This window comes from Salvia splendens, chromosome 14 (assembly GCF_004379255.2).
Source record: "Salvia splendens isolate huo1 chromosome 14, SspV2, whole genome shotgun sequence".
Classification (NCBI taxonomy): Eukaryota; Viridiplantae; Streptophyta; class Magnoliopsida; order Lamiales; family Lamiaceae; genus Salvia; species Salvia splendens.
The window spans coordinates 21,021,858-21,040,877 of record NC_056045.1 but is presented as its reverse complement, the minus strand read 5'-3'; the positions used below and the strand labels follow the sequence as shown (position 1 = coordinate 21,040,877).

Here is a 19,020-nt window from a genome sequence, read left to right as displayed (position 1 = left end):
ACGAGGCGAGCCTTGTGAAGGAGATGAATGGGGCAGGAATTGTCATAGTCATTGATGCAACAAGATCCAGCATTGAAGGTCATGTTTGGTGAATGTTACAGATAGCAGCACTAAGAGCATCCACAACCGTGCTCTTGCCAGCGGCACGGTTGTGGGCCCGGGCGGTACTATTCATGCCTGCTCTCTGGCAAGAGCACAACACCCACAGCTGTGCTCTTCTGCAAGGACGAGCACAATTAATTTAAAATTCAATTAAACAATAACATTTCCATAATACTAAAATTCATTAAAAAAACCACAATAAATATTACAAATTATAAATAAAATAAAAAAGACATAATTAAAATCCTAAAAATTAAAAATTACATAATTAAAATACTAAAAATTAAAAATTACATAATTAAACTCCTAAAAATTAAAAATTACATAATTAAAATCCTAAAAATTGAGATTGAGAGAGTTGTTTAGTATAGTGTCATTTTTTGTGTTTGAAATGAGAGTATTTATAGATGAAAGTATGAATTTTGGGGTAAAAATAATGAAAAAAATAAATTAAAAGTGTGGAAAAAATGGATATATTTTATTAGGAAGTGAGACAATATTTTTTTTATTAATTTTGAATTTTTCAGATTTTTTCAATTTTTTTAAAAAAATAAATAAATAAATGATAAATCAACGGGCCAATCGGAAGCTGCCACGTCGACGCGCTGTGCTCTTGCCGCTGGCACGGACGTGCTCTATGCATAGAGCAGCGCCCTGCCAGCGGCAAGAGCGCAATGGTGGCGGAGCGCGTCCTTGCCAGCGGCAAGGACGGACGGTGAGCTGCTGCTCACCGTTGGGAATACTCTAATCCTTTTAGAGTCGAGCTCCATTGTCTTCATCCAGTTCTCAAAATCTTCAATTTCCTGTGCAGAAACATGCAGTTATGTTTGAAGTTAAAAACAATTTCCACAAACTTTTGCAAGAGCCATGATTTAGTTGCCTAACTAAGTCGAACCAAGAGAGACTATGGCATCCAAAAAATACACAAGCAATGTACAGATTTTGGACAAGAAATTTCAGCTCCCGAAAAATCACATGTACAAGAATTGGATATCAACCTGAAGTGATCACAACACATGAAGGCTGAAGCCACACACTAACATGAGCTGGCGGTGTGCAACCATTTTGATCACTCTTTATTACTACTAGTAGGAGTACTACTTAACAACTCAAATAACTGTATCTTCCAAGGCAAGGAGAAATTTCAGTTCCCAAAACTATACGTAAAATAAACTTCAAATCTAAATTCAAGAGATGGATATAGGCTTGAAGTTGATCTCGAAGCCACATATTAACATGAACTAGCAATCAGTAACCATTAATAACTAAACGGCTCGATTCAAGATGCACATTGCAAGAACCAGCGTGTATTTATAAAATGCAGTAGGACAACAATACATCAAATGGCAACCCCAGAAGTAAGGTAGAAACCATTAGCACACTAACCTTGACTGCGGTGTTCATAGCACGAGACACTGCGAGCCACTGACTGCTTTGAGAATCGCATAATAGTTGCTGACAATGCTTGAATTTCTACCTTGATCCGCTTCTCATTTATGAAGATATCGTGCACGCCACCATCAACGACCTTCATGAGCTGATCTATTGCATTCCGAAGAGCATCTTTTTTTCTATCTCTCTGTATTTATCCAGCAAAATACAGAATGCAAAAGCAAGTATCGAAAGATAATCAAAACTCATTCCGGTTCAAGATCCAAAATCAAGCATGATAAGGAAATACCAATTAAACTTGAAATTTAAATCAAAATGATCCCCATATAAAGATCAATATCCAAAAATTAACCGTAATTTCCTGCAATAGCAAATACCGATTGAACTGGAAAATCATCTAAAGTTTAAACCACAAATTCCAACACATACAAAGCACGATCAAACACACTTACATATGTCGTGAAATCCATAATATAATTGGTGACTAACCAGTTCGTTTCCGCAGCTCAATCGCGGCACGATTGTGATCGTCGATCATATGAACAAGTGATGACTCCAAACTCCCCGCATCCACATAATGCGATCGCTCCATTTATGGAGCTTCATATACAAATAACTCTGTGGCGGAGAGCATAAAAAAATGTGTTACTTTTAGACTGATAATTTCAATAGATCATAGGAGTAATTGATTTTACAGTATTCTAATCCTAAATTTCAGATTTTTTTGCAAAAGTGTCATTTACAAATTTGGGGGCGACGAAAGACAATTTGAACGGAGAGATTTCATGTTTAGGGATAAATTGGATGATAGCGATCGTGTAACTGCTAACTTTTAGGAACTTTGCCATTTTTCATTTTCTTAGTATTTTTTTTCTTACATTTTTGTGATAGAAAAAAATGAAGAATAAAAAGATAAAAATCTCTTAAAATCAAAAGTTTGGAGAGCCATGATCTCATTTGTGAAAGAAGTTGAATTTCAAAATTTGAAAAATCATTCTATTTAATCCCAAGAATTGAAATCTCTTTTTGGATTTGATCGTGAGCACTTTCCATGATTTGTTTTAGTTTCACCTTTTAATCAAATATGCCAAGAAATAATCTCAATTTCTGGGATTTATAGGCTTTTCAGTGTTCACTGTAGAATTAACGTGAACTCATCAAATCTCTTGAGGAAGGTGGTCCAACCAAGATTTGGATGCATGCCCCTTGTAAATTGAAGGTCGCCCCAATTCACTGTAAAAATCATGGATTAAATATGCCCGGTCAATGGATTTTGACCAAATAATAAATGTGACGAGACATTTAATTTTGTGAAATTAAATGACATAGCGTCGTTCTACATTTTACGTAGGTAAATGTAGTATATTCACTTTCTCAAATCCGATTTCCGGTGAGTGAGAAATAGTGGATTAAAGTTGGGCATAATTAGCTTTTAATTAAAGCTTAGAGTTGGAGCTTAGGGAATAATTAACTAAGTGTTAATTATCCCACATTGGAGGATTAACACATCTTTAATGTGTATAAATTAAGTGACTTTATGTTACTTAATAATTATAGTGGACCAAGATGGGTGAAAGAGCCCACACGCGCGCACACGCGCGCGCCGCCGCCGCCGCCCGCCCGCCCGAGCCCGTGCTCGTGCTCGTGGGCCCGGGCCCGATCTCGATCTTGGCAATTGGTCTTTGGGTGGTCTTTGGGCTTGGTGCTTGGCCCAAACTATTCTTTTTGGACCACCGCCGAGTCAGCAATCCAAGTGGCTTGACACGTCGTCAAGCGAGGCACAGTCACGGGTGCCACGTGAGAAATCCACACGCTCCACACACGGATGGCACACTCCTGCCACACGTCTGTAACCGACGTCGGTTACGAATTGCCATGATGACAGCCATCATGGCTGTTGACCCCCTGCAGTGGACTGAGCCTATAAATAGGCCAGCCATTCCATGCATCACTACACAATTCAAAAAGCATTCTGCATCATAAGCTCTCTCCCTCTCCCTGCATAGTTTTTCTGTCGAAGCTCTGCCCTCTCCTCCATCCAGTTCGCCGGAGCTCTGCTGATTGCGGTGCTGCATCAATAGAGACGTAGCCGTTTTACCTTTGGGGACGACACGCCAAACCGAAGAGCACTACCGGGGCGTATCTCGTCTTGCGGGAAGAGGCCTCCTCGACTCGGCTAATCACACTGGTTTAGTAGTTTCGATTATACGTTGTAATTTTAAGTTCAGTTCTTCCTTTTCCTTCTTTTGGGTTGTATTACGCCCGGTTTTGTTATCTTGTAATCCCAGAAACCAACATTCACATTTTCCAGTGCAATTTGCAATGGCTGTTGTGCGCGAGTCACCGTTGATACAATCACAACCACATGAATCGCTACGCCAAGGTGCAATTCGTGCCATGGAAACTGACGATTCCGGCGCGATCCCGCCGCCTCTGTGGAGGAGGAGCCATAGTCCGTCACTCCCCCCTTCTCGGTGGCTCTTTCTCGCCGGATTCGCGAGCTCAGGCGATCGCTAGAGGGCGGACGGAGCTCATGGAGATGGTGAGGCACATGCCTAAGTCGTCGTACGAGCTCTCGCTAAAGGATATAGTCGAGCATCACCACAGAACCGAGAATCAAATCGAAGGCGGTTCGGATCGAGGAGCGGCGGTAGGATTGAAGAAGGAAGAGAGTACAAAAATTGAGCGGAGATTGAGCTTCGAGGATGAGGGATTCTTTTTTAATATGGCGTTTTCATTTCTGTCCAATTCGGTTAGTACCGTAACAGATCAGTTCTAACCGAGCCAGTTAGTGAAATAATCGAACTAGAGTTCGGTTTAGTTCCGAATAATTTTTCGACTATTTTTTATGGATGATTAACCGATAAATTAAATCTACAGAATAACTGTCGCTTTTTTATCCATCCTCACAAAAAATTACTCCCTCCGTCCCGCACTACTTGCACTTATTTCCTTTCTGGGCGTCCCAAGTTATTTGCACTCTTTCCATTTTTAGTAACAATTTATACCTACAGCCGTAATTGTTGACTTTGTCTATCACTCATTCCTTAATCTCCGTGCCCAAAAGGAAATGTGCGAGTAGTGCGGGACGGAGGGAGTATTATATTAGACAACGTTAAAACAAGATGTCAAGAATCATCAATAGAAAGAGCCAAATAAAGAAACAACACAAACACATATCACAACTATATTCAAAATCATCATCACTATACAAAGTACAAACCCAAACTAACCAGAAATTTGTTTTCATTTTCTAATAAGGCGATGAATCGCCCCGCCATGATTTCCAAAATCCGGCACCTGCCTTCTTATTTTTCTGAACACTAACCACACTCTATAACAAACAAAGCTTTCTTCGTCTTTCAATGTAAATTTATACACTTTGAATAATCACTAAAATACATAAATGTACAATCACAAAATAAACCCAAAAAATTACTTTAAAAAAGTATGACGAAAATACCCCTGTAACCGCCGTGGGCCGAGTGGGAATCTAGTTGCTGGTTTCCGGTCGCCGCTGAATCACCGGCCTAATCTTGTCCTTCCACAACCCGGCGAACGCAGTGGCATCTCCTGCCTTCCGTTTCACCTCCACCACCACCAACCGGTCTGTTAACCGGTAGACGTCTAGAGAGACTACGAAATCACCATTTTGCCCCTCAAGCTCCATCCCGTATTCCTTGGTCTTCCTCAGCTGCAGGCCGCCGCTCTCCGCCTTCACCACCTCCTCCACCTTCTCCATAACCGTCTCCGGCTGCTCCTCCGCCGTCAGACGGTCCACATCCTCCGAGGCCTCGAATTTCCCGTCGAACAGTCCGGTGAGATCGAGTCCCCTGGAGAAGGAGATGATATCAAACGCGTTCAGATCCTGCAATTTTCTCTCTTCCTCCTTTACCAAACCGACGCTTTCCGATTTCACCTCCGAATACCCCTTCCCGAACCAAGGATCGAGCTTCATTTCATCAATTGAGATCCTAGACTCAGGATTTGTGTCCAGTAATCGAGAGAAAAACCGCTTCAGATCCGGCGACATCCACTTAGGGCACCGGAATTCGCCTTTGTAGATCTTCTTATACATATTCATCAAATTCGGATCGTTAAACGGCAAATATCCCGCGGTGAGGACGAACAAAACGATGCCGCACGACCAGACGTCCACCTTCGCGCCGTCGTAGCCTCTCTTCGCGAGGATCTCCGGCGCCACGTAGGCAGGCGTGCCGCAGAGCGTGTGCAGGAGTCCATCAGATCGCACGTGATCCCCCAGCGCGCTCAAACCGAAATCCGAAACCTTCAGATCGCCATTCTCATCCAGCAACAGATTTTCCGGCTTCAGATCGCGGTGGTACACGCCTCTGGAATGGCAGTAGCTCACGGCGGATATCAGCTGCTGGAAATACCTCCGCGCCAGATCCTCGCTGAATCTCCCCTTGGCAACCTTCGCGAACAGCTCCCCTCCCTTCACAAACTCCAAAACGAAAAAATCTTCCTCTTCGTCGCGAGCACCTCGTAGAGCTTCACAATGTGAGGATGCCTCAGCCGGCTCATGATCGAGATCTCACGCTTGATGTTATTCACCAGCGCCGCATTGTTGTTCAATCTACTCTTGTTGATCACTTTAATTGCGACGCTGCGGCCGGTGGCGACGTCGCGCGCGTGGTAGACTTTGGCGAAGGCGCCGCAGCCGAGCAGCTTGCCGACCTCGTACTTGTTGAACAGAGCGTTCTCCGGCGACAGAGCCATGGTCGAAGGAGCGGTGGCCACCGGCGGCGCTCGAGCGCTACTCGACGCCCCGTGGATCTCTGACATCAACGGTGGAATCAAGTCGCGGAACAACGATTCTGATTCCTGAGAGATTGTTGAAGAATAAAATTGGGGGTGTAGAAACAGGGATTATTCTATGATAGCCGTTGTTGTAGCCGTTTCCAAATAGTGGTTGGGAACTACTCCAAAAAATTAAAGCGTATTATTAATATTTTGAATTATAATATGGCTGTTGTAGTTGACAATGACATGAAATTACGCGTAATGCGAAAATTGCGCGTGTGGTCGATAATAAATTGGACTTTTTTATTTTGTTTTTTTAAATTAAATGAATTTTGTTTTTTCTGTCTTCTGTTTAAATAAAGATATTTTCAGATAATAATTGTTGATGCCATGGCCCATGAATATGCTTTTGCTCGACTGTTTAAATTTTCGTGTTAAGTTTCTTCCACACGAAGAAAATCCATCAAAAATTCATAGAAAATGAATTCTTGCTATTATATTGGGAAAATCGATATTACTCTATACTAAACATTTCTTTTTTTTTTCTTTCTGAAAATCAATTCAAATATGAACACCGAGAAAGGTTAAATGTCTCTTTCTTCGGCAATTGCAACGTGCTTATAAGAATATAATGAGCATATTCGTTGTTGTCATTTCTCTTTCATTGTAGTAATTATTAACTTTTTGTTGATTTTTGAAAAAAAATGAAGTATGACTAGTAGTAGTACTTAGGATCAAGTAACTAATTTCTCATTCGTATTCATAATTTGGAGTATAGGCATTCATTGCTCCATATGTTAAGAGCGATATAATTTTATGCCTACATTATCAGCAATACTTAAAATTTTACTTAAGCATGCGATTATTGTATTTTTTTTCCAGTCACTACAGCATTACCAGTGTAGGTAAGGACGCGGGGGTTGCAACTATGACCTCCCCTCTTGTTGGAGAAGATCACGAAAGATATGCTCTAAATCACACGGAAGATATGCTAGATTATATCTTACCAAACATAGGAGATATCAATCAATGTAATTAATTAGTGTTTCTCTTGTATAATCTATCTTAGTCCAATATAATAGTGTCTAATGTATGATGAATTGATCAACGAATAATACAAAGCCCTTCTTACCGATCTAGTTCTTCGTTTAACATGGTATAAGAGCTTCGGCTCAGAAAATTCTCATCATAGCCGATACCTGTCCCGACCGTCCTTAGTCAAGAACCATAATAACCAACCCTACAACAAAAATGTCAGATACAGAGGATAACAAAACCGATCCAGAGCAACCATCGAAATTGAAGAATAGCAAGAATGTCACTGTGGCATTCAAGCTCAACGGAAAGAACTACCCACTGTGGTCAAGACTCATGAAAGTCAAGATAGGAGGCCGGAGCTCCTACTCACACATCCGGAAAAAACCCCAGAACCGGGAAGCAGGGGTTCGATGATTGGGAAGAGGATGACTTGGTGGTGTTTTCGTGGATCGTCGATAACATTGAGAATGAAATTATCGCCGATTTCGCTCATCATCAAACATCAAAGGCACTATGGGATAGTCTCGCCGTGACGTTCGAAAACAAGGCAGACAAATATCTCATCTACGACCTGGAGGAGAAAATAATCACGATCAAACAAGGAAATATGGACTTGGAAACGTATTACCGGAGGATTCACAGACTGTGGATCAAAGTCGACCGCTGCCAGAAGCATCCGATTACTTGTTGTGACAAGGGAGTCAATCAATACCGAACCCATTCAAATTAGAAGAGATTATTCAAGTTTCTTGCCGGATTGAATCAAGAATATGATTCAATCAAACGAGACATCCTCAAGGAGGACCCCTACCCATCAGTTGAATCGGCCTACGGGTGGGTGAAGACGAAGGCGGCTCGACGCCAAATCATGCCACCGGCGTCGTCTTCCCCCACCCCTGAAACCGTCGGCGGCAAAACCAGGGATATATCATCTGAGGATGGCATCGGAAGTGGATTCGCTGCCCCAGAGCCAACGACCGTCATACCGGAATGGAGGACCAACGCGCCCCGCAGCCGCTACCAGCACCGGGAAGCCGGCCAGATAAATCCAGAAACCCAAGCACACGTACGAGACGTGTTTCAAACTACTAGGATACCCGGAATGGTGGGAGGAGAGACAGAGGATGAGAGCGGCGCAACCTCAGGCGAAAATGGCCATCGGAGTAACCGAGGATGGGCAACCACGGAATCAGAATGGAAACCGTGGGGGAATGACCAGCCATGGACCGGCGGTGAACCTGGAGGCATCAACCGTTGGCAGCAACGTCTGAGGAGCCGGCAATTTCGTCGAACGAGAGGGAACAACGCCGGACTTAGGAGGTATCGGGTTTGGTTTTAAACCAAACCCTAGAAATTTCTTCAAATCTCATCCGCATCCCCTAAACTATGAAGAATTATACTATTTTAGACCCCATCTTTTAAAAGGAAGACCCCCGGATTACTCAAAATTAAATTTTAACCCCTCTTATGTTGGAAATACTGATATTAGCCCCAATATATGTGAATATGTGACAAAAAACCCTTTTGCTCCCTTAGAAAATATTTCCACTGCATTTCATGTAAATAAAGAGGCTAATATAATGAAGGGTTGGATCTTTGATTGGGGGGCCACTGATACTATGACTCCAGATAGGAATGATTTTATTAGCACGAGCAAAATCACTAAAACCTATATTAAAATGGCAAGTGGGGAATTGATTACTGTTGAAGGGTCTGGCACGATTGAAATTTCTTCTACACTCCGTCTCCAAAACTGCCTATATGTTTCGACTTTATCTCAGCGATTGATGTCTATCAGGCATGTGACAAAGGAATTAAATTGTACTCTTCTAATGCACCACAATTTCTGCATTTTACAGGATATTCGGACGAAGAGGATACTTGGGCGTGGCACTGAGAAGTGTGGACTCTACTACGTGGACGAGATAGCTCAACATGGTAGTGCGATGCTGGCTCAAGGATCCATGAGACAAGAAATTTGGCTGTGGCACCGAAGACGAGGACATCCTTCCCCTGGTTACTTTAAATTACTTTTTCAGAACATTTCTATTCCTACTGATTTCTTTTGTGAGACTTGTGTTTTGGCAAAGAGCCACCGACAATCTTTTAAACTCTCGAACACTCGTATGCAATCTATTTTCTCTTTAGTTCATTCTGATATGTGGGGTCCCGCACCTTTTGCCGGAGGGAATGGTTTTCGATACTTTGTTATATTTGTTGATGATTGCACCAGGATGACTTGGATCTATTTTATGAAACGTAAGTCTGAGATTATGGATACGTTTGTTTTTTTTTTTAAATGGTTCAAACCCAATTTCATACCTCAATCAAAACTCTTCGATCCAATAATGGGAGGGAATTCATTAATAGCCCCATGACTCAATTTTTTCAAGAAAAGGGAATGGTTCATCATACTTCGTGTGCTTATACACCAGAACAAAATGGGGTGGCCGAACGAAAAAATAAGAAAATCCTAGAAATAGACCGAGCCCAATGATTGAATCCAAAGTTCCACAACATTTTTGGCCAGAAGCAATAGCCACATCTGTCTACCTCATGAATCGCCTACCAACAAAAATCATAAACAAAACCCCCCTCGATATCCTATCCTCTCTATCCAAAATTCCTCCACACTTGAACCTTTAACCTAAAATCTTTGGCTGCACGATCTATGTTCATATCGCCAAACACGAAAGGACCAAACTATCCCCGTTTGCTACCAAACGTGTCTTTGTCGGGTACGGGGTGAACCAAAAGGGATACCGGTGCTATGATCCTAATACCAGAAAAATAACCACCACCATGAATTGTAATTTCTTAGAGACCGAATTCTTCTACCACACCTACCTTAGTAGTCAGAGGGAGAGTGATCCCGGTAATTCCGTGGACTATCTAAGTTGGGTCGTGTCACTTCCAAACTCTTCGATTGAGGATCTAACAGAACCAGTTGTCACTGCCGCCGAGCATGTCTCACCAAGTGAGTCATCTCATCCACGATCCCTTGATCCTCTTGCGCCGATAATTACTGAACCGAATCTCCATATGGTTTCTACTGACCCGATGAGTGCAGAACCATCGGAAGAAAACAATACGATTAACAGTGACACCGGGAGGTATGTTCTTCCTCCCCGAAGTACAAGAGGAGTTCCACCAAAGAGATATTCCCCCGAAAAGATTGGGAAGAAGAGCAGATACGGAGTGGCGAATTTCGTGCAAGGGAATCTATCAAAAATGGCAAGAGCATTCGAAGCTGCCCTGTACGAAGAAGAAGAGATTCCGCAGTCAGCCGAGGAAGCAATGAAGCATAAACAATGGAAGGAAGCTATGCTCTCTAAGATGAAGGCACTAATGAGGAACAATACTTGGGTCAAAGGGAAGCTGCCTGAAGGAGTAAGAACTGTCGGGTGTAGATGGGTGTTCACAATAAAAAGGAGGCCAGACTGCACAAAAGAGAGATATAAAGGCAGACTGGTGGCAAAGGGATACACCCAAACTTATGGGGTCGACTACGCGGAGACTTTTTCACCCGTGGTGAAAATTAACACTGTAAGGGTGTTATTCTCGATTGCTGCCAACAAGGATTGGCCACTTCATCAATTTGATGTGACGAATGCCTTTCTACATGGAGAGTTACCAAAACCAGTTTTTATGGAGCCTCCACCTGGGTTCACTGACGAGTTTCAAGGAGGAGAAGTATGCAGACTGCAGAAGACCTTATATGGGCTTAAACAGTCCCTGAGAGCATGGTTTGGAAGGTTCACAGAGGTGATGAAGAAGTTTGGGTACAAGCAGAGTAACTCTGACCACACGTTGTTTATCAAGAAAAGGGGAGATAAAATTACATGTTTGATCATATATGTGTATGACATGATTCTTACCGGGGATGACACAGAGGAGATGGTCGAACTAAGGAAAAATCTATTCAGCGAGTTCGAGATGAAAGATTTGGGACCATTAAAGTATTTTTTGGGGATAGAAGTATTGAGATCGAGGAAGGGAACTTTTATCAATCAGAAGAAGTATGTGCTGGATTTGCTAGCTCAAGTCGGGATGGTAGATTGTAAACTCGCAGACACTCCAATGGTCCAAAACCACTGACTGCAGATGAAGGAAGAAGCAAAGCAGACTGACAGAGGGAAATACCAACGATTGGTCGGGAAGTTAATTTATCTATCACCTACGAGACCAGGTATTGCTTATGCTGTGGGGGTCGTAAGCCAGTTCATGCACGCACCCCAAGAAGAGCACTGGGAGGCAGTTCTGCGGATTGTTCGATATTTGAAGGGGACCGTCGAACACAGGCTTCTGTTTGAGAAACATGGGCACCTATAGATACATGGATTTACTGATGCTGATTGGGCCAGAAACCCGAATGATAGGAAGTCCACAGCAGGGTACTTCACCTTTGTAGGAGGTAATCTTGTGACATGGAGAAGCAAGAAACAAAAGGTGGTGGCACTCTCTAGCGCAGAAGCAGAGTTTCGAGGAATTAAAAGTGGACTGACTGAATTACTGTGGCTGCGGAAGCTTATGAGGGAGTTAGAACTTTCTTCGTCTCAAACGTGCAAGTTGTTCTGCGATAATAAGGCGACCATAAGTATTTCGGAGAATCCAGTTCAACATGATCTTACTAAACATGTGGAGGTTGATAGGCACTTCATAAAGGATAATATTGAAGCAAAGATAGTCAAGATGCCCTATGTCAAATCCGAGGACCAACTGGCTGACATATTGACAAAGGCGGTGAACTCGAAGTCATTTCGAGAAGTATTGTGCAAGTTGAGTATCGGGAATCCCGTCACTTAACTTGAGGGAGAGTGTTGGAGAAGATCACGAAAGATATACTCCAAATCATATGGAAGATATGCTAGATTACATCTTACCAAACATAGGAGATATCAATCAATGTAATTAATTAGTGTTTCCCTTGTATAATCTATCTTAGTCCTATATAATAGTGCCTAATGTATGATGAATTGATCAACGAATAATACAAAGCCCTTCTTACCGATCTAGTTCTCCGTTTAACACCTCTATTGCGGACAAGCATGCGATGGGGGAGAATGCACGCGGGGTGTTGCAACGGGCTACATTCACTAGCGGCCAAAAGGTTATACATCCGACTATCTTGCTGGAGGCGGTTGCCGACCAATAAATGAATAGTGCAAATTAATATTATGACTTGAGAGACGACATCCATTATCGGAGTTGTGGTATAAGACAGAAAAAGAGATGGATGACAATGCGGCAGGAGTTAAGGCGAGGTAGGAGGCTTTACTTTGTGGATGTTGTTAATGTAATGCTAGGATAAACTTAGTTCGAGGGACTAAATCATTTTTTAGTGTTCAAGACGTTGAGATTGTATAACATAATTAATTAAAAAACTTATCTTTAGGATACAATAAATACAATAATTGACACGCAATCAGCTGTGTTGGAAAGTTTTAAAAAATAACAAAAATTTAGGAAGCAAAAGAAAGTGTCTCTAAATTAATAACAAATTAACTTAATCTTTTATTTTTTAGAACACTTCCATTTGCGTCCTCTAATTTTAGTTAGGACTCCAATAAAAGGATGTTTTCAAAGAGTTGATGATATATTTAGAAACATAAATTAGCATTTTAAATATATTAAAAAAAATTCTTAATAGTTGATTTATTATAGTGAATCCTTCTACATTCATAGAGAAAATAAATTACATATCGCTTAACCCAGCGCTCAACTTACACTATCTAGTAGTACTGTAGAATATTTATAAACTGATCTAGAATGTTCTTCTTGGTCCTGTATTTGTCCAATTTAATATCATTTCAGTCGTTACTAGCTCCGTCAATCCTAACCCAATACCATTATCAAATTCAGTTAATTCCAATAAATTTGGTAGTGACCCAATACCATTATCAAATTCAGTTAATTCCAATAAATTTGGTAGGGGTGAGGAAAAAATTGAAAACCGAATATTTGAACCGAATCAATTTTTTTCGATTTTTCGATTCGGTTCGATTCGATTCGGATGAAGAAAATAATCGAAAAATCAAAAACCGAATTACTATATTTTAAATAATATTATACATATATATTCTATTAGTTTAATATATTATATATTATATAATATATATAATATATATTATTAATATATAATTAGTATATAATATATATATATTAATATATATGGTTTTTTTTTCGATTTTTCGGTTTGTTCGGTTTTGTAATTTAGGTTTTCGATTTTTCGGTTTTGATTTTTCAGTTTTTCGTGTTCGGTTCGGTTTGGGTTTAGAGCTAAATTTGATTTTTGATTTTTGTTAGGTTTTAGAAAAAATCGAACCGAAACCGAATGCTCACCCCTAAAATTTGGAGATGACATGAATGTATAAAACTCAAGTAAAGTTCAATGCTACAACGAAAATAAATGTTACTCCCTCTGTCCCTGAAAATTTGTCACTTATATCCTTTTCGTCCGTTTCTAAAAATTTATCACCTTTCACTTTTACCATTTTTGTAGTAGACCCTACATTCCACTAATTCATTTACACTCACATTTTATTATAAAACTAATATATAAAAGTAGGATCCACATGCCATCAACTTTTTCAACCCACTTTCTATAATATTTCTTAAAACTCGTGCCGAATCAAATGGTAACGAATTATTAGGGATAGAGAGAGTAGTCCATATCGAATACTATATCACTTCGTTTAAAAAAAAGAATGAAGAAAAAGGGTAGATATAGCATGCCAACTACTTTCTTCTAATTTTGGACACGTTTATGCCACGTGAACACATCTCCATTTCAAAATAAATCATCCTATCCATCAATGTCGAATTTGGAGTGGTTTTTATTATTTTTATTTTTATTTTTAACGTGGCGGTGAGCCGTATGAGCAGATTCTTAGAACATTCTTAGCGCCGGATTCATGTCAAGTCCCCTCCACGTCATCATTCCCCTATATTTGAGTCTCAGCCACAACTCCTTTAACTCTACAGGCCTCATCCCAGACCACAACTATTAAATTGCACTATTCACAACTTCACCTATTTTACTCGTAAAAATTAAAAATGTTGAACAATTATAACACGAGAAATTCATTTTTAATTCAAAAATAATAAATTATAAACTAAAATGTTAAAATAAAACATAAAAAAATGCAAAAAAAAAAGCTCACCCTCTTCCTCTTCCTATTCCTCTCGCCCCTCTTCATCCCTCTTCTTCCTCTTCCTCCCTCTTCTTCCTCTCCCCCTCCCCCTCCTTCCTCTTCCAAATGCAAAAAAAAACCCTAAAATTGGGGCCCGGGACCGGAAAAAGTTCACCTCCAACGCCGGCCAGGCCAGACCCCGGGCGCGTCCCCAGGCCGCAACTGCGGCTCCGGGACCGGCCTGGGCCGCAACTTCCTCTCCTCCATCGCCGCGGGCCGGGACCCATGTGCGGTCCGGCCCGCAGTGTTAAGGATGCTCTTAGATACTCAGAGTATGACTTTAAATTACTAAATTTTCGGGTTTTGAATTTTGATATTTGAAGGAACAACTGTATTTTTAATTTGAGGGTGGCGGCCGGCGGCATGTTATTAATTTAAATATACTCCGTCGAAAACTAATGTTATAAATTACCGTAAGCGCCGGCATGTAGCGCAAAAAAAAAATTTCTCTAGACGTAGATTAATTTTCCAGTTAAGTTTTTATTTTTAAAAAATATTACTCTCGCCCTTAATTAAATGGTCAAATTGTCCATTCCTGCTTTTGGATATGAAGCAGCTTTAAATTCTTGGATCAGATGTACCACTTATTAGGTGCCTACAAATCAACGCGGAAAATAGTTACTGAATCCACCGATGAATATCCTTAGTAATTACAAAAAAAACACTCTCTTCATCTTATATAAGATATACTCCAATAGACTCATGTTACTCGCAATTTTCATTTTAGGTCTAAATTTAGAATTTACTGTTTAGTATAATTAAATTAGTATTTTAGTGTGACGAGAGATCACTAAATAAAAAACACTTAATTAACTCAAATATATTAATTAAATATTATAATTTTTACTTGAAATAAAAATAACGTACTTAGTAAGTAGTTTGGGAGAAACCGAAATTAAAAAGTGCAAGTAATATATATAGAACATAGAGAGAGTAGGACTATATATATTATTGTCAAAAAAGAGAAATGTAAGAAAAACTAAAAACAAAAAATGTGACATTGACTATATGCACATTGATTCACTGATAGAGTATTAATACTCGAATTAAAACTTTAGATTCGTATACATCATGACACAATAAGAACTCTTAAATTTATGTTTGTTCAGTCTTATTTTCATTTTGATCAAAATTTTACTATTTGAATTTTGAAATCACTATTGATACATTATTGGGTCATAAGTAAACAACATTTTTTTGGAAAAGTGGCCATATACATCTTCTTCTTTTTTTATCAGAAATTATTTATTAACTTTGAACTCATTTTTCCTTAGTTTTACACATCTGCAACCTGTCAATATTGTAATAATGTTATGACAGTAATTAAGTCGTATAAAAAATGAACAAATTATACAAATTCATTTATTAATAGTTTCTTTTAAGCCCATAATGGACCAATAATTTAATATATTTACGTAAATTAATTTTCATATTTAAGTGATTAAAATTTCCGAGATAATAACACGTAATTTAAAAGCTAACAAAGATGCCATTGCATATTACTGATTAATCGCTGAATCGCACATTAAAAATAGGCAATGTGCCAGCCAATACATCCATGATCCATTAAACAATTTATTACCAACATCAAATAAATGAAATGACAGCAAATGCTGTTCTATTTTTATTAATTCATTATTTTAGAAATGTCGCTTTTCCCCCCCAACTTTAGCTATCAATAACAAATACTCCTACTACTAAGTACTACTACTACAAAAAAAAAAACAATAATTCAGAAAATTTGCCGTTCAAAAAAATGTTTTGCCACACAAAAGATGAGCGAATGTATAAAAATATTTTTGATAAGAGTTATGATTTCAAAATATAATTATAGTTTTTAGGTAATTCATATTATTAATTAATAGGTGCTTGTGAATAATAATTTAATACATCAACAAAAAATAATTGTATATTTCTATTTTGAATCGTCTATCGACTTACGTCTCTATTTTTAATGATAAGTTTTTCTCTATGATAAGATGAGTTTCATGTTTCACTAACAAATTTCAACCATTTTTTTATCTTTCTCACTTAATTTTGCTTTAAAATCTATACTGTCCACTAGTAAAACTATTTTTTTGGATGAAGGAAGTATAAATATAAAAATTTTATAACTGAAATAATATTTTCTTATAATATTTTGTCAAGGCATGTGTTGCCACTCATAAAGAGATGCAAAAAAAATGAATAGTGTGGAATGAGGGTGAGGCATTAGCTAGGGTATGTAGAATTTGTTCCGACACTTGCACCTCCACGCTTCCGGATAGTACTCTGTTGTCACCGGCGTTCCCGGTGGCACCGGCACATGAACCGGTGTGCAGGGAGTGCAGCTGCCGCACTTTGAGCTGCATCGCGGCGGAGAGGATCCCGGGCCACTGAGTAGCCGTCTTGCTCCTCCAATCTTGTAGCTTTCTAAGCCCTACAGCAATAAACTTTTACATAAATAATGTGTTTAGTAGTAATTTAATTTTTACTATTTCTTTTAAATGATTTGCTATTTCTAGTTTTGGATGGGGTAGGTTTGGTAGGCCAAACTGATATTTGGGCTTTACTTAGAGGGCCCAATTAATTATGTTTTTTTTAGAATTTCTATTTAATTTTTCAGAAAAATAAAAAATCATTAATTTACTCCATATTTACTACCACCTCAAATTGCATCATTTTGTAATCAATAAATTACCACTTACAAAGGCCTAATTAGTGATATGTGAATTTTAACTAATCAATGATGCAGCCGAAGCCAAGAATTATGCAGAAAATGGCCTGAATGGTTTGAGAAGGAATTGTGTTGTGCAAAAGAAATGGAATAATTTTTATAGTTGATATTTAATCTTAAATTTTTACTAAAATCATTACATTTTCATTTCCAGCCTGGTCCCTGACTAGAAACTAAAGACTATATTTTGGTGGTGACTGAATTTTCTTTAATATAGTAGGTACCATAGAAATTTCAGTATATCCCAACCGGGTTGCGTTAGTGTGCTAACTAATTTACAGTAATAACTAATAACTTTCAATTCAGTGTATTAAAATTATCAACACAAAGACATACTTATATCAATACAACATGTAAATTTAAATATCAATACAAAGAAATAATTTATCAACACAAGAAAGATTGATAAATTTATGTCTTTGTGTTGATATTTTTAACATAGTTATTAGTTATTACTGTAAAAAGTTAGTATTTGATCACACACCTATCCCAATAAATTCCAGTTTCAATGTCAAATAATATCAAGAACATAAACAAAAAATTCAGATTCTTGGTAATTTTTCGATTCTCCTTAATCCTTATTCTGCAGAAATTACAATTAGAGTAACTAGTGATGCAAATTACATATTTTTTCCATATATATCTAAATTCAGTGTTCAATTTGTATTTCATTTGATTAGTAAAATTAAAAAAAGTGTTGTAATATTTCTCACCTTGTAAGAAATAACATCAGCTCCAATAGTCATTAAACTCATACTCTCTGCAAAACCATGAAAAATATAGCAAAAATCATCAATAAAGTGGAAAAAAAAAGAATTTCTGATTAATATTTCGTGTACATCGTATAGAAAATAAAGAAACAATTTAATTAATATTCAAGAACTGAGAATTTATAAATTCATGAAAAATAAAGCACTGACCTGGAAGAATTTGTGGATTTTGACAGGATATAAAAGGGGCACAAAAACATAAGAAGAAGAAAAGGATAGTAAGAGCAATGGGAAATCTCCACTCCTTAATCGCATTTCTTCTTCTTGATCTTCTTCTTCTTCCAAAGATATTCAGACAGATCTCCATGAACACCAAGAAATTTAATTAGTAGAAATAAATAAACTGAAAATTTTGGACACCAATGATTTTCTGGTGCCCCATGCAACAAAATTCAGTAATATTTTTGGGCAGAAAATTTCAAAGATTAATTGGTTTATAAAGATTGGAGTATCAGGTCACTTCAGCTTTGGCATATAATTTATTTAATTATTTATTGAGGGAAGGTTTTGCCATATTTGGAGGTGAGATTGTGAAGAAAGTTTGTATTCTGTTTGGGAGCTAAGTATTTAATGTCGCGTCTTTGTTGGTTGTATTTATGTAGGTTTGTGCGTCATAATAATCAATGTTTTCTACACTAGTTGCTGATGTAGTTATGAAATAAAGTGTGACATGACATATTCTGTAAGAAATAAAATAGCATGGTAATTTTGTTTACATGTTATTGTAGTTCTTACACATGGCTCTTGCAATCTTTTAATAACCATCTTCACACTATATTAATGTTGATTTTTAATTATTTTAATATAAAATAATATAATTGTGTCTATAAATAAGATAGTTATGGTGATAGTATAGTATTGTCATCTATAATGAAAGTAGTTGGTTATATCGACCTATCCATAAGAGCATCTCCAATGGCGGCGTCGGCACCGACACGCCTATTTTTCGCGGACGCCGGTGCTGACGCCGAACCATTGCTAGCGGCGTCATCGAAATCGGCGTCAAAATCGGAGTGCCCACGCCGATTCTTGGGCTGACGCCGAT

The 19,020-nt window shown here is 38.6% G+C and overlaps 1 protein-coding gene and 2 pseudogenes across 1 annotated transcript; all 3 read right to left on the bottom strand.

The window, feature by feature from the left end:
* Positions 1 to 79: 79 nt before the first annotated feature.
* On the bottom strand, positions 80 to 2,086 carry LOC121765041 (annotated as a pseudogene).
* A 2,564-nt stretch (positions 2,087 to 4,650) lies between these two features.
* LOC121766181 lies at positions 4,651 to 6,441 on the bottom strand (annotated as a pseudogene).
* Positions 6,442 to 16,581: 10,140 nt separating this feature from the next.
* On the bottom strand, positions 16,582 to 18,520 carry LOC121764765 (EPIDERMAL PATTERNING FACTOR-like protein 6). Its single transcript, XM_042160788.1, has 3 exons — positions 18,126 to 18,520; positions 17,919 to 17,965; positions 16,582 to 16,908 (listed from the first exon to the last, which is right to left on the bottom strand). The coding sequence occupies exons 1-3, from the start codon at positions 18,280 to 18,282 to the stop codon at positions 16,705 to 16,707; spliced, it is 408 nt and encodes a 135-aa protein (XP_042016722.1). The 5' UTR covers positions 18,283 to 18,520; the 3' UTR covers positions 16,582 to 16,704.
* Positions 18,521 to 19,020: the final 500 nt, after the last annotated feature.

What these genes read in the sequence shown, in the direction of transcription:
- LOC121764765 (XM_042160788.1), bottom strand. Translation starts at nt 18,282, where the DNA reads ATGGAGATCTGTCTGAATATCTTTGGAAGAAGAAGAAGATCAAGAAGA. An exon ending in AAATCCACAAATTCTTCCAG is followed by an intron (nt 17,966 to 18,125) that starts GTCAGTGCTTTA and finishes ATGGTTTTGCAG; the next exon opens with AGAGTATGAGTTTAATGACT. An exon ending in CTGATGTTATTTCTTACAAG is followed by an intron (nt 16,909 to 17,918) that starts GTGAGAAATATT and finishes TTATTGCTGTAG; the next exon opens with GGCTTAGAAAGCTACAAGAT.